Raw genomic sequence first — 16,738 nt, 5'->3', positions numbered from 1 at the left:
CGTAAGGGAAGGAGTAAGGCAAGAAGGAGGAGGAGGAGGTGGTGGTGGTGGTGGTGGTACAGGCTCATCTGAGGAAGCAGCCTTCTCCTTAAAAATCTTTTTAGGAGACGTCAAGGTGTCCAATGCCTCCTGAAAAGTTAGCTTCCTTTTAAAAGTCTCAGTAGAGGAAGCTACAATTTGCCCTGTGCCTTCTTGAATGTATAGCCTGTGCTGCTAGCATCCATAGTTTCAAGTATGGGCTGAATAGGTGAGGGCGTGAAGGAAGTGTGGTCAGAGTCCAAAGGCTCCAAAGTAATATGTTTTTTATTTTTCAGAGCCGAAGTTTTTGGTCGATGGACCTTTTTCGGTGCCGAGCTTAGTTCCGAAGAAGTCTCGGCTTGAAGCAGATGCAGTCTGTGCCGATAATTTACCAATAGTAGGTCAGACTGAAGTGGATGAGGTCAACACTGAAGACGCAGCAGCAGCCTTCATAAGTTTTGGTGCCAAGCCGGTAAGCGGGGCAGCCGAACCATCCTTCTGAGACCAACCATAGCTTGACTGCAGTGGTGGTCCGGTAACCTAAGTAGGGACTTTTTTTTTTCCCCCCCCAGAGTTTTTGTGGGTGGAGGTGAGGCCACAGTACTCACTGCTTGTGCTGACATTTATTCTTGGCTCTCAATGTCAGATTGGATGTTGGAATCCGAATCTTGGATGGAGACTGTTCAGGCTCTTCCTGTGCATGTTCTTGCCCGAAAATATCTGAGGTGCCTTCTGGAGATCTGCGTGCCATCTCCAACCTGCGAGCTATTCGATCTCAAAGAGTTTTCTTGGATCAAAATGATCGACACACCTCACAGGAAGCCTCTTGGTCCAGTGAGAGGCACAGGTTGCACACCTGATGGTGATCGGTGTAAGGGCACTTCGAATGGCACCGAGGATAAATTGGAACAGGGTCTGTTCTATAGGATTGCATTCTTTTCAGGACCACAAGTATATAGGCCCAAAGGCTGGCGGGGCCTGCCACGAAGGGCGTGCAGTCAAAACTGTACCTGATAAGATGGAAAGATCAAAGTGCGAACAGAAACCTCGATCAAAAGTACAACAACGTAGAATATAGAAAAGACTGGGAGAAAGTCTGTCAGGAGCAAGTCGAAGATTGAGCGAAAAATTACATGCCCAAACCTGATGGCAGAGAGAAAACAATCTAACAAAGGATACCCATACACAGTATCACTGAGACAGAGGAGTCACTCTACTCTGACTTGAAAAACAACTTCTTTGAACAAAAACAACTTGTAGCACTCCAGACCCAACACTAGATGGCAGGAGAATGCAGAGCATGTGAATCTACTGCCACGTCCACCGAATATATAGGTCTAATGATCACACGGGGAGCAAGGCCTTTCATTTTCTCTGCTTTCAAATGCTTGGGGTAGAAAAATAAGTGCTGGTGCCCTGACCTGGAAACAAAAAGCACAAATTAAGCACTGGTAAAAATATGACTGCTCACAGGTTTATATACTTTGTATGAGCATAGAATATGTTGTCACACCTCGATTACTACCAATCAGTGTTGTAGATAATTTGGTGCTACTACCGTCTGTACTACTATATTTTATGGACCGTTGGGGTGTCCTGGTTTGTTGTACCTCTATAAATAAGAATATACAATTAATGCAAATTATCCGAAATCAAAAAAGATGGATAACGTGGCCCCTGCTTGCAGACTACTGCTCTCAGCATGGCTCCTTTTAGGGACCAACTTCGTCTGAAAGCTTGATTGCCTGATCTATACTCCAGAGATCTGCGACTGGCACATAACAAGGCTGTTTCCCCTAACTCCTCTCAAAAAGCTCTTGCTCCTGTACATCTCTTCTCTTGGACTGTATATTTACTTTTATACATAGTCTGTAAGGGATTTCAATGCTGTCAACTGGGCAGTATTTTACTCCTTTTTAGTCACCATTCACAGAGAAAGATGAAGATTTTGCACCTATGGTAAACAATTTTGAGGGGCAGTTGCTAAGCAGAGTTCCTCATGATCTAGAGAACACTCCTACCATGTTTTTGTTGTTTTAAAGGAAGAGCTGCTTTAAGTGTCTGCTTAGACTGACCGGTTACATCCATATAATTTTATTTCACTGGTTTCTGCTGGACCTCCACTGTGCTGGTTCCACCTCAGGAGTTTGATTTTCTCCAAGTCCTGGGGCAGTCAGTACCGGACATTTGTCTGTTGAGTAACTGTGTTCAGCACTAGTGTCCCATGGTTAACGCAGTGCGCGTTGGGCATCCGGTATTCCTGTTTAGGACTTGAGTCTCTAGAGGGTAGCGTGGTTAAGCAACCAAGGCCTAATCCATTATGTGATGAGGCTTTGAACCTCAAATGCTGAATGACACAAATAATGCCACTCATTGAAATTACCTGTCCAGTCAGGCGGTTCCTTTAAAAGGATCTAAGTCTCTATTTACAGCAGTACACTGCAGGAGAATAACAGTGATGATACACACAAAATAACAAAAGAAGTAACAAAAGATCAAAAGAGTATTTGGAGCTGAAATAGTTTTATACAACTTAGGCAGAAAAGAACAATGTTACTAAATGGGGAGAAATGCATGTTCTTCACTGTACTCACAGTCCTGGGGTCAGATTTACAAGGCCCTTGCGCCACATTAGCATAATTCATTTTTACACTAATGTGGTGTTAAGTAGGCCATTTCTCTGCACCAAATTTACAAAGTGGCGCAATGCTAGCATCGTCCCACTTTGTAACCCCTTGCGCCACATTATACCTGCGCCAGGTATAATGTATGCAAGGGGGGAGTTCCCATGCAGGGAGGCCTAAAAAAAATGGTGTAGTGAAATCCACAAGATTACACGGAATCATTTTTTCCCGTTATTTTTAATGCCTGCTTGGGGCAGGAGTTAAAGTGACAGGTCCATAGTAACCTACGGGACTCCCTAGTGCTTTGCTGCACTAGCGCCATAATTTATGGCGCTAATCTAGCAATGCGCCACAATAGCACCATAAATTATGACGCTATTGTAGAAACGAGCGCCATGGTGTGCCGTATTCTAAATACGGCGCAACCATGGTGTGGTTAGGAGGAGCAGGGGTGGCGCAAGAAAAGTAGTGCATCAGGACCGATGAGCCACTTTCTTGTCGATCTAGCCCCTGGTCTTTAAAGTGATCTGGGATTCCCACCTACAGAAACATTATGGTTTTAGACGTCCAAATAATGGGTTCAAGGCAAAGCTGCAGTCCCATTTTTGAGGGAAATCAAGACAGGAGTGAATTGTGGAGACTAGCTAAAACTCTCTAAGGTCTCTGCAGCCAAAGAAATCAAATGCCAGGTACTAACCGAGCTGGAAATGTGCTAAAAAAAACAACAACTCTTTTCACTGAGATATCAAACTCTAGGGGCCCATATTACAAGGCAACTGGTTGTGGCTAAGATTGTCAGATGTAACTAGAGAACGGGGTTTGAGGTCAAAGTCAGCTCCATCTTTTTCGATTTGAGATCCACAGAACTGCAGCCCATACAAAGATGGTTTAAACGGTTCTGGAATGTGGACCGCCAGACCCATATATCCATAAAATATGACACAAGGCTGAGGTTCAAAGAAAAGTGCTTGTGTTCCTTTCTGAATGGTAACATGCCGATACAGCCTCACATGTATTTGAATTTTTGTTATGGTAACATGAATGGTATATTTGAATCCCATTTAGGTACGCTTGTCCTTTTCCAAAGCCCACATCCTTGTTCTTCGTGTAAATCTTTTCTTGGTTTGTAGGTCTACTGTGCAGCCAGTGTAGCACCAGACTCAGTGCGTAACAATGCTTACCTAATTGCAAAACAAGGTAAGCCACTCTCAGACATGGAAACCATATGTAGTGCTATGAAGAAAGCTGGTGTGGATATAGGAGAAAATTATACAAACCGTGAAAAGGCCTCAGAGTTCATAAGATGTGAGGCAGATATACTTCGACAGGACATAAAAAAAAATAGTTTCAAATTCTCGCTTCATTTGCATTATTGCGGACGGAAGCACAGATAGTGCCATCATTGAACAGGAAACTGTGCTGGTGAGAGTAATCAGTGATGGGAAACCTTGCACTCTATTTGAAGATCTTGCTCCACTTGAACATGCACATGCTCATGGTGTCCTGGATGGTATAGCTAAAGGAATCCAAAGTTTATATTTGGATTTAGTAGGTATGAGGTCAACAGAATATCCAGGCCCATCACTAATATCTGACAATTTTGATGGTGCTGCAGTTATGATGGGATCTAAGGGAGGAGTTGCAGCCCTTCTAAAGAAAGACATTCCTTTTCTTCTACCGTTACATTGTGTAGCTCACAAACTTCAGCTTGGGATTCTAGACGCTGTAAAATCCAAACCCTATATTTGTCAGTTTGAAGAAACTTTGAAATGGATTTTCAAATTTTACTGGTATAGTCCTAAGAGGCGACGAGATGCCAAATAAATTTCAAGAATAATTGATGAAAACTTTGCACATTTCACTGATATTAAACAGGTTAGATGGGTATCCAGCAAAACCCGAGCTTTGGCAGCGATGCAACAAAACCTGCAGACAGTGGTTCTACACCTGGGACACGTTGCTGCTGGGAGTGATGATTCTGCTGCTAAGGCAAAAAAGTACCTCCCAATTGTAACTAGCTTTACATTTATAAAAAAACCTTTACAGCCTGAGAGATGTTCTGAAGCCAGTGTCTCAGCTTTCAGAATTCTTTCAGTCTAATGAACTGCTTTTATTGCATGTTCCACCTGCTGTAGAGAGGTGTGCATTGACCCTAGTAGGCCTTAAGAGTGAGTTGGGCGAATACATGCAGCAGTTTTAAAAAACTGTACCACCCTGAAGAAGAAACGTTTGGAAACATTTCTACTGACGGCTGGGAAATAAAGTTATCAGGCTGCTGTCCACCAGCAGCAACAATCCAAAGTGACAGTGAGCTCATTGACAGTGTAGTTAAGTACATTGATGAGGTTTGCAAATTTTAATTCCATGCCAGTTCAAGGATTTCAGGCATTTGATTATACACTATGGCAGAGAGTAGAGAGGAACTGCATAAATATGGGCTCTCTGATATTAAGGCAATTGTTCAACATTTTGAAGTACTTTTCACCACAGACAAGCGGTTGGCAATTGTAGACGAGTTTTGTGGACTTAAAACCCATATGAAAAGCTTTCAGAGCAAAGGCATTCCGGTATTGCCTGCATACTCCACCCTGCTAGCAACAAAACCTTCTACATTAACTAATACATTAAAGCTCGTGGAGATGTTCACATTTAGTGTGTCTACAGCAGAAGCTGAACGTGTGTTTTCTGCAATGAATGTCATTAAGAACCCACTAAGAACACAGTTAAATCAAGATGTTCTCCAAGATCTAATGCTTCTTAAAATAGAAGGGCCAAACTTTGAAGAATATGACCCCAGCAGAGCTATTGATCTCTGGCTTACAACAGGAGGCACAAAGCATGTGTGCGGACATAAGAGGCCACATATATCATAACTACTGAAGTATTGTCAATGATGAGTCTTAGAGCAGCTTGCCATGCAAGATCATTTACTGCTGTATTCCTATACAATTTCTATACTTTTGGATAATAGGGATAATGTAGCTGCTTTTCAAGTTATTCTTTAGCATGATTACGAAGCACTGAATAATTACTGGTTTAATAAAACAAAATAAAAACACATTACATGTTTCTGCGTCAGCCCTTATAATTGATGTAGGAAGTAGGTGGGACAAGTGGATTTTTCAGGACACGTAGATCTCATTAGCATTTTGTCCCTTGGCCAAGTAGATTATTTTAAACATTCCACACCCCTGGTGATGGTAAGGTTACTGCCACACAGGGAGGCTAGTATTTGACATGCCAAATCAGCAAGGTGTAGAGGATGAATGACATCTGAAAAGTTGTATTAACCAGTATCTTCCAACTGAGTACATGAAAATTCTGATTCAAAACTAAGTGAGGGTGTCAAGGTGTCCATGACTTTGAAAACACGTGAGAAAGAGGAATGGTGCGTCATGAATAAGGTCTGGGACAGAAGCACTTTCTGTTCCAGCGTCTTAAGGGGACAGGTTTTCAGTTTAGACAGAAAGACATTATGCAACTGGATGGAAGTCGATACACTTGTTTCCTCCAAAGGCTTCATGCGAAAACCTTTCTGCTGTTACCATTTTAAAGGTGCATTCCTGAATAACAAACTATTAACTGAGCACCTAAGTAAATGATCAGTGTTTTAAACGTAATACATGTTAACACATCTCTCTGCATTCAACCGTTTCCCAAATGTCCAAATGGGTAAAGATGAAAAGATTATTTGAATCTTTACACCTAATAGGGAAGAACACTGTACCTTTCTACATGCATAATTGCAAACAGATACACATCGGAACCCAAGCCAGTGCGTTTGAGGCCCATCACAACGCAAATGCTGACTGTAACGGGGTGCTCCTCGGGTCATATGTGCACAATTCCTATTACCCAAGACAATTATGCAGCTCCAATGATTCACAAGTCCATTATCTTAAGGGAACTCTTATCCTAATGCAGGTCCTCAGAAATGTACAGAGTATGCAACAATACCTGAATGGTTTGCTATCGGGATCTGTGTCTTTGAAGCCCATTTCTTCAAGTTTGCACCGTCTGTACAGTTCATAATGGCGAGTGTGCGTCTGCTCGCGGAGATCCTCCATGTTGACTCGAATTAGCATCTCTCGAAGCTTCACAAAGTCACAGTGATTTTCATTTTCGACTAAAAAGTTGTATAAAAACAAATTTGAGGCACTGGCGGATACAGACATTTACAGCTATTTCAATCAAAGTTTTGAGGAAGAACTCTTATTTTGTAAACACTCGGACCTTTCTGACTAGCTAACGAGGCAGCTAACAGACCTGATGGGAAAATGAAAGCTGCAGGTAAAGATCCACATGCACACAGGCATCCTGCCAGGAGGTTAAGGACCACAACTGCCTCCAAAGTGAAGAATTGTGCTAAACACGTGCTGCCTGCTTATGCGAGCAGCCCTCGCACTTAGAAAACCTGCAGTGATTGTCTCAAAGTAAATACATCACTCAGAACACTTTTGGTCGGCACTGTCGTAAAATGTATAAATTAAAGCCTTGCACTGGCATTAAATAAACCAAAGATATCTCGCCTTGTTTACTTTTTCAATGTTTTTTGCTGATCCTGTGCAGCATCAGAAAAAAAAGTGCTATGGTGTGTCTGCTGCTGGTGGGCAAGTTATGGTGGTGCATGTGGTGGCTTTTTTTTTTTTTTTTTAAACAGTTACCATTCCAAGATGACAACACCAATTCAATCAATAATAAAAAAAGAAAAAGGAAAAAAACAAAAAAAAAAAAAAAAAAATGTAACAGATCACAAGGTTGGAAGAAGAACGCAACAGCAGGTGGTTGTAAACTATGGAGTGTGTAGGGAAAGGCGAGGTACCAACAGATGCTTAAAGTCTCCAGCCTTTTACTGTAAGGCGCTGGTTAAAGAAAGCCAATGGGGGTGGACCCACAGCCCAATCTAGGTTTATTATTGGCCATAGGCCTCTTCGACTATCAAAACCAAGACCCAAACACAAAGGACGGTGTCTACATCCAAAGCATGACAACAAAAAACAAACTTACAAGATGGCAACATGAGTGCTCGTCAGATAGTCTCAACAAGTTGCTATCTGATCTAGCCATATAGATAAAGCTGGAATTTCAAGAACAAACAGCAGACCACTTTTCTCCTGGCAACGAATATAATTATATTCATGGCAGAGAAGAACATTTTGATATTACAAAAGAAAATGTCATGGCAGATGAAAATCTCTGATGGCCAAAGGTTCTGTGGCTCCCAAAGTTGAACATAGCAATCATGAGAAAAAGTGAGCTCTCGTGGTCCAGGTAGCTAAAAGGGGCAGAGCATCTGGCCGAACGTTCTTCATCTCTGAGATCATATACATATAGGCGATGCGACAAAATGTTCACTGCAGTGCACTGGCTTCTCTGGAACTTTGCGACCAAGCACCAAGTGCAAGACAAAAACGTATTTACTTTTGGTTATATTTATTGGAGTCCAGCGGCAATTGGCACTTCTATAGGAAATTCTGTACAAAATAACCAAAAGTACATAATCGGCAACGTGGTTATTTAAAGTGAAGAGGCTGACTGTACTAAGGAAGATGGAGAAGACACCAAGGGAACATATACAGGATAAAGTAACATTACATAACATACATTAAACTAAGATGTCCAGGCTGGCAATGGGGAAGGCACAGAAGGCGATCGAAAGGGGCTTTAGCACATTAAGGTGTTTAAAGCCAGATTCACAAAGGTGTCTTTTGACAGGGATTTTAAAAATGGGGAAAAAAAAGAGGTATAGACAAGAGACCCAGCAGGAGGGCACTCCCATGGAGTGTAGTAAGTAGGTGGAAAGGGCAGTAGCATCACTGTGAATATGAATTTACGAACAGGAGGTGGAGGCTGGCATGGTGCACAGGTTGGGAAGTTGAGTAACAGTTACAATAAGAAACATCTGTACTCTTCTGCTAGCAGAATGCCAACCAGATGATTGTTTATGAAGGGGTGAGCTGCCTCTGGGAGAACAGAACATTGCTGATAAGGAAAGTTGACAATTTTATCAAGGGTAAGAGAGGAACATTTACTTTACTTTAGCTTCAACAGTCGTAATTTTTCTGTATCTTAGCATTGTTGTGAACGGACTGAGGCGGGCCTCCTAGCTCAGAACGAGCCTTCTGGAGGGGGACCTAGCTTGAACTGGTCTATCATGGTCTCATATTCTGGTAATGTGCCTCATCTCCCTTACAGGACAACCTTAAAAAACATCTGGTCTGTATAATTCATCCTATACCAAAAGCAGGCTTTCTGACCAGATTGCTAGGGAAGCTCAGATACCATGCCTGGCATTGTATCTGTATTAGCCAAACTGTCTCTGGCTTTTTCAGAATGAGGCACAGTTTCATCAGAAGCCTTTGGAATGAAAGCGAGCCTCTTGCTGAAGATGCTTCATCTAGGACCACCCTGCTTTCTGTAAGCAGAATGAGCAGGGGACTGGCTGAGGGCCAATGCTCCTGGCGCGGACATCAGCCTTGAGCAATAACTATTACCATCAACAGCCGATAAAAGTATGTTTTATTTTGAGTCGGATGTACAATCGGCTGAATGTGAAAGGAGCAAATTGAAGATTATTACGTAGGCCAGTTACCCTCAGGAGAGAGGTTTCAGTTATTTACTGCTTAGGAAACCACAGAGGAGATGTAGGGCCAGAAAAACAGAAAAAACATGCTCCCCGATACTGTAAATATCACACAAAATCTTTATTCATATATACAAAAGCCTAGCAACTCCAGCGGTGAAGCATAGTGATCATAACATCTAAAACAAACTAAATTAAAAAGCTGCACCAGTCACAGACACAAAGTAGCCATTGTTCATATATTTGTGTTACATGTGTAATGAGAGGAGGTGGACTCCTTGTAGAATTATAGCACTGATGATCCCACCCAAAGTAGTAGAGTGCGCCTACCTTGCACGGTTCCCCAGGGATACTGACGCGCCTTCATCATTTTATTGCCTATTTTCAATTCTTCTGTACTCCCGACGACTGCAAATGGCAAATGCGCCTGAATGGAGCCAACAAATACATGGTCGAGTCATTTAAGCACGGAATGGAAAATCAAGGGTATGGTTATGCGTGATTTTTTTTTTTTTAATTCACATAAACAGAGAAATATATATATCCCTCCCAAATTTGTCTCCTTCACAAAAACACAATTCTTATAATTTGGACGAATAAGAACATGGAAACTGGTGATTTCAATTATCTGCACACCTGTCAATAAAAATAAACCTTTCAACTGGCTGTTTGGAGATCTGTTATTTAGTAATCTGCAAAGAATATGCACAAACATCTTTTGAATATATTTTAAGAATATCGAATGGATTCGGAATTTGAAATAAAAAAATAATTTATATAGAAACTTATTCAATTGTAACAATGTCAGCAAAACACAAGTGTGGAATCTGGAAAATACCCACTGGCCATTGTTCAATCACTCACCGGAATCTGTAACCTCAGCGATACCTACACTCATAAAATTATGAAGGTGAATGACCAGAAACAACACTTTTTATGCCCTAATCATAAAGGTACACATTGTCTTTCAATACAGAACGTCTAAGGTAGAGAATAAGGGTACAGATTTTATGTACCACACATTTCATGACGATGCTCCAACCTGCTATCGTGTCCCCAAACGTTGCTCTGGGGCAGAGTTTGGTTGTAAGGGCCTGTAAACTGCACTAAAGCCCTAGTCATTAAAGGTAACTTCCTCGCCAACTATGCAGAGTGATCAATTACCTTGGCTTCCCTCGGTGTGACAGCCATGCATCTTAAACCAAAACCAGGCATTACGATGCACCACGAGCGCGATCAAAGGGGTCTCATTATCAGTTTCCTAATTCGTTTTAAACCCCCTCGTCCCCCATCTTAGTGTTTCGCAGTTTTGGGCCCGCTGTTGCTTAGTTGGCTCTCCGCTGGAGCGTGAAGAGAGGAAACCCACAATTAGCAATGTTAACTAAAGCTGACATGAAGAGCCCAAGAAGCACCAAACAAGTGCAGGCCTCAATGGGTCTTCTGTTCGCCTCTTGGACATCAACGTTTCCATAGCGACGGCGATGAGGCAGCGCTGCCGGTCAGCCTCAGGCCTCCTGGGAAGGGTGGAGTGAAAGCATTCGGTTCTCAGGCACGGAGACTGTGCGTCGGGCACACAACGGGTTTACGTTATTCAAAGGACGCTCTTAAAAAATAATCCACTATCTAAGGCACTAATTATGGGAACTATGCTTCAAGTAATTGGGAGACTATAACGGATCAACGTTTTCCTCCCCAGTGACTGTTTACTAGACACCAATTGCCAGGTGTACACATTCAACCACTCTCCCTCATATCATCATTTACCAACTGAGTGCCCTAGAAGGTGTTATTTTCTAAAAATAGGAGCAAGGTCAAGACTGATTTGCATTTGGCAGGGGTGGCATGGCGAGCAAAAGAACAATGGATTTAACACAGACCGGTCTGTCTGAGGATGAGTGTTTGAAAAGTTTCACCACTCCGTCCATCATCTTTTTACTTTGCTAAAGTTGCCCTAAGTGGCCAGGCTACCCAGACGTGGGTCCCTTGCTCACTGTGTCACTGGAAACAAGCTAGCCTGGTTGAGGACGGATGATACCCCGAAACCGGTCCCAGGATGCTCATTTCCGGTCCAGGGAAGACCTGGCTTGGCAGTTCAGGCTGGTCTGTACCCATTAGAAGCAGGGTCAAAACTGATTTGCATATGTCTGGGTCCAAACTGGTTCTGTCTTGCTATTTTCCAAAAATGGCCACACAATAGGTCTGCAGTGGTAAATATTGGGTACTTTGAAAAAAAAAAAAAAAAAAAACCCACACACTTCAGATGTATATATTTTTTAGTTGAGCATACCAGACCGTACCACTTACCTATCTGTAAAAGGCCAGCTTGTAGCTCAATGGGAATAAGCCCACCTATTGCTCACCATTGGTTGGTTTTATTGTTTTTTGTTTGCTTACTTTTTACTCGAAGGCATGCCCTGTCAATCTGTGCAGGTCCCTTCCTGGAGCATAGCCTCCAAGTCCTTTCACTACTCACTTGTAGACAACTACTTTTAGAATGCATGTTTTCTAGCCAACTCCCTAGTGTGCTTCTTTCCCCCTGTGCTCCCTCTTGATGCATCTCATCCTTGTACTTCCCTCCCCCATACTCCAGGTTGGTCCCACCCATGCGATTCACCCTCCATCTCTATATTCTCTTGCTTGCGCACGTCTCCCTCTCTCCTTACTGCTCCCTTATTTGCTTCTATTGCCTTCCTCTAACCTGCTCCTCTGTTGCTCCCTTGGAGTCTTATTTTTATTATTATTTTTTGTTTAACTGGCCTTTTTTGGGAGGTCCAGGCAGAAAATTGGTGCCGGACCTTCTGCTTCATAAATGAAAGCATCTTTACGCTGCTTAGTTTCAATTTTCTTTATTTACTGATCCATCTGGTTTTGGTTAAAAAAAAAAAAAAAAAAAAAAAAAGCAAATTAAAAAAAGCGGGCGCTTAATGACTTGTGTAAGTCTTACATTTTTTTATTTTTTTTATTTTTTTTATTAAAAAGCGTCCAGGTCACTGCGTCTTTTTTCCTTTTTAGTCAAGCTGTACGGCACAGGCATTATTGGTGATGCTGTACAGCATGAACACAAGGCACTTGCAGAACGAATAGTTCTCAAAGACAAGGCCTACTGGCTTTGCCAGTTGTTTAATTTGGTTAATATTCACGGTTTGGCTGTTGCTGCCCGCTAGCACCTACTGCCTAAAATCCTGAGTAAATCATCAGCGAAGTGAGACCAAAGTACATTTCTAAAAAGTAGATGTAGGAAAGTACCATCTTGCCTGGCATGTTACCCCCATATTTCACTGTATATATGTTGTTTTAGTTGTATGTGTCACTGGGACCCTGCCAGCCAAGGCCCCAGTGCTCATAAATGTGCCCTGTATGTGTTACCTGTGTTATGACTAACTGTCTCACTGAGGCTCTGCTAATCAGAACCTCAGTGGTTATGCTCTCTCGTTTCTTTCCAAATTGTCACTAACAGGCTAGTGACCAATTTCACCAATTTACATTGGCATACTGGAACACCCTTATAATTCCCTAGTATATGGTATTAAGGTACCCAGGGTATTGGGGTTCCAGGAGATCCCTATGGGCTGCAGCATTTCTTTTTCCACCCATAGGGAGCTCTGACAATTCTTACACAGGCCTGCCACTGCAGCCTGAGAGAAATAACGTCCACGTTATTTCACAGCCATTTACCACTGCACTTAAGTAACTTATAAGTCACCTATATGTCTAACCTTTACCTGGTAAAGGTTGGGTGCTAAGTTACTTAGTGTGTGGGCACCCTGGCACTAGCAAAGGTGCCCCCACATTGTTCAGGGCAAATTCCCCGGACTTTGTGAGTGCGGGGACACCATTACACGCGTGCACTACACATAGGTCACTACCTATGTGTAGCTTCACAATGGTAACTCCGAACATGGCCATGTAACATGTCTAAGATCATGGAATTGCCCCCCCCAATGCCATCCTGGTATTGGGGAGACAATCCCATGATTCCCCGGGTCTCTAGCACAGACCCGGGTACTGCCAAACTGCCTTTTCAGGGGTTTCACTGCAGCTGCTGCTGCCAACCCCTCAGACAGGTTTCTGCCCTCCTGGGGTCCAGCCAGGCTTGGCCCAGGATGGCAGAACAAAGGACTTCCTGGGAGAGAGGGTGTTACACCCTCTCCCTTTGGAATGAAAATGTCACTTACCCAGTGTACATCTGTTCGTGGCATCAGTCGCTGAGATTCACATGGTCTGCATAGCTCGCCATCTGGTGTTGGGTCGGAGTGTTACAAGTTGTTTTTCTTCGAAGAAGTGTTTTCGAGTCACTGGACCGAGTGACTCCTCCTTCTGTGCTCATTGCGCATGGGCGTCGACTCCATCTTCGATTGTTTTCCCCGCAGAGGGTGAGGTAGGAGTTGTACTATAGTAATAGTGCCCGCGCAATGAAATGTGTAAGTATGTACCTATTAAAGGTTTAAATAATATATATACAAATGTACAAAATTGAAGGTAACTTCTGAACTGCTACAGGCTTCCGGGGAGGTGGGTGGGCCCATGTGAATCTCAGCGACTGATGCCACGAACAGATGTACACTGGGTAAGTGACATTTTCAGTTCGATGGCATCTGTCGCTGTAGATACACATGGTCTGCATAGACTAGTAAGCAGTTATTTCCCCATAAGCGGTGGTTTAGCCTGTAGGAGTAGAAGTTGTCTGAAATAGAGTTCTTAATACAGCTTGACCTACTGCAGCTTGTTGTGCGGATAGCACATCTATACAGTAGTGTTTGGTGAATGTGTGAGGCGTAGACCATGTGGCTGCCTTACATATTTCATGCATTGGGATGTTTCCTAAAAAGGCCATTGAAGCACCTTTTTTCCTTGTTGAATGTGCCCTGGGAGTAATGGGCAGTTGTCTTTTTGCTTTAAGGTAGCAGATTTGGATGCATTTAACAATCCATCTGGCTATACCTTGTTTTGATATTGGGTTACCTGCATGAGGTTTTTGGAATGCAATAAATAGCTGTTTAGTCTTTCTGATGTTCTTTGTTCTGTCAATGTAGTACATTAATGCTCTTTTGACATCTAATGTATGTAGTGCTCTTTCAGCCACAGAATCTGGCTGTGGGAAAAAAACTGGTAGTTCTACCGTTTGATTTAGATGGAACGGTGAAAACTTTTGGTAAAAATTTTGGATTAGGTCGTAGGACGACCTTATTTTTATGTATTTGTATAAAAGGTTCCTGTGTTGTGAACGCTTGAATTTCACTTACTCTTCTCAGAGATGTAATGGCGATGAGAAAGGCAACTTTCCAGGTTAGGAATTGTATTCCGCAAGAGTGCATGGGTTCGAAAGGTGGGCCCATGAGTCTTGTTAGGACCACGTTTAGGTTCCATGAAGGAACAGGTGGTGTTCTTGGTGGTATAATTCTTTTAAGACCTTCTATGAATGCTTTGATGACTGGTATCCTATACAAGGAAGTTGAATAGGTAGTCTGCAGGTATGCAGATATTGCTGCAAGGTGTATTTTAATAGAAGAGAAGGCTAGCTTTGCTTTTTGTAAATGGAGCAAGTAATTTACTATATGTTTTGGAGTTGCGTCTAGTGGTTGTATCTGATTATGATGGCAGTAACAAACAAATCTTTTCCACTTACTTGCGTAGCAGTGTCTAGTGGATGGCCTTCTGGCCTGCTTTATGACTTCCATACACTCTTGGCTAAGTTGTAAGTGTCCGAATTCTAGGATTTCAGGAGCCAGATTGCTAGATTCAGCGATGCTGGATCTAGGTGTCTGATCTGTTGGTTGTGTTGCGTTAACAGATCTGGTTTGTTGGGCAGTTTGATGTGGGGTACTACAGATAGATCTAGCAGTGTTGTGTACCAGGGTTGTCTTGCCCACGTTGGTGCTATTAAAATGAGTTTGAGTTTGTTTTGACTCTATTTGTTTACTAGATAAGGGAGGAGAGGGAGAGGAGGAAAAGCGTAAGCAAATATTCCTGACCAGTTCATCCATAGGGCATTGCCTTGGGATTGCTTGTGTGGGTATCTGGACGCGAAGTTTTGGCATTTTGCGTTCTCTTTTGTTGCAAATAAGTCTATTTGAGGTGTTCCCCAGAGTGTGAAGTAGGTGTTCAGAATTTGTGGGTGGATTTCCCATTCGTGGACTTGCTGGTGATCTCGAGAGAGATTGTCTGCCAGTTGATTCTGGATCCCTGGAATAAACTGTGCTATTAGGCGAATTTGATGGTGGATTGCCCACTTCCATATGTTTTGAGCTAATAAGCTTAACTGCGTTGAATGTGTTCCTCCTTGTTTGTTTAGATAATACATCGTTGTCATGTTGTCTGTTTTGACAAGGATGTATTTGTGGGTTATGATTGGTTGGAAAGCTTTTAGTGCTTGAAAAACTGCTAATAATTCTAGATGATTTATATGCAGTTTTGTTAGATGTATGTTCCATTGTCCTCTTATGTTGTGTTGATTGAGATGTGCTCCCCACCCTGTCATGGAAGCATCTGTTATTACGTACTGTGGCACTGGGTCTTGGAAAGGCCGCCCTTTGTTTAAATTTATACTGTTCCACCATAGAAGCGAGAGGTAAGTTTGGCGGTCTATTAACACCAGATCTAGAAGGTGACCCTGTGCTTGAGACCACTGTGAGGCTAGGCACTGTTGTAAGGGCCTCATGTGCAGTCTTGCGTTTGGGACAATGGCTATGCATGAGGACATCATGCCTAGGAGCTGTAGTATTGTTCTTGCTTGTATTGTTTGATTTGGAGACATGTGTTGAATGACTCTGTTGAAATTGTGAATTCTTTGTGGAGTTGGCGTTGCTACTCCTTTTGTCGTGTCTATTATGGCTCCTAGATATTGCTGTACTTTGCTTGGCTGAATGTTGGATTTTGCAAAGTTGACGGTGAACCCTAGTTTGTGGAGGGTTTGTATGACTTGATTTGTGTGGTTTGAGCATTGTGTGAGCGAACTGGTTTTGATTAGCCAGTCGTCTAGATACGGGAATACATGTATTTGCTGCCTTCTGATGTGTGCAGCGACTACTGCTAGGCATTTTGTGAATACCCTTGGAGCGGTTGTTAAACCGAAAGGCAATGAAAATGTCACTTACCCAGTGTACATCTGTTCGTGGCATCAGTCGCAGTAGATTCGCATGTTCTGCAATAGCTCGCCATCTGGTGTTGGGCCGGAGTGTTACAAGTTGTTTTTCTTCGAAGAAGTCTTTCGAGTCACGGGACCGAGTGACTCCTCCTTTTGTCTCCATTGCGCATGGGCGTCGACTCCATCTTCGATTGTTTTTCCCCGCAGAGGGTGAGGTAGGAGTTGAATTGTAGTAATAGTGCCCATGCAATGGAGTGACTAAGTATGCACTTATTTAAGGTTGAGATGATACATATATAAATAATTGAAGGTAACTTCCAAACTGCTACAGGCTCCCGGGGAGGCGGGTGGGCACATGCGAATCTACTGCGACTGATGCCACGAACAGATGTACACTGGGTAAGTGACATTTTCAGTTCGATGGCATCT

At 42.8% G+C, this 16,738-nt stretch overlaps 1 protein-coding gene across 7 annotated transcripts in view; it reads right to left on the bottom strand.

Annotated features, from left to right (window-relative positions):
* Positions 1–16,738, bottom strand: part of SEPTIN6 (septin 6) — a 148,682-nt gene that overhangs the window by 46,426 nt on the left and 85,518 nt on the right. For all 7 annotated transcript variants that reach the window (XM_069212277.1, XM_069212263.1, XM_069212288.1 and 4 more), the window contains exons 6-7: positions 9,556–9,652; positions 6,600–6,768 (exon numbers count right to left, since the gene is read on the bottom strand). In XM_069212277.1, coding sequence (XP_069068378.1) covers positions 6,600–6,768; positions 9,556–9,652 — 266 coding nt within the window. The remainder of the gene's footprint in view (positions 1–6,599; positions 6,769–9,555; positions 9,653–16,738) is intronic.

The sequence above is a fragment of the Pleurodeles waltl genome, chromosome 2_1 (genome assembly GCF_031143425.1).
Source record: "Pleurodeles waltl isolate 20211129_DDA chromosome 2_1, aPleWal1.hap1.20221129, whole genome shotgun sequence".
In the NCBI taxonomy this organism is placed as follows: domain Eukaryota; kingdom Metazoa; phylum Chordata; class Amphibia; order Caudata; family Salamandridae; genus Pleurodeles; species Pleurodeles waltl.
Note: the sequence above shows the minus strand (reverse complement) of the source record. Positions and strands in the feature narration are given on the sequence as shown.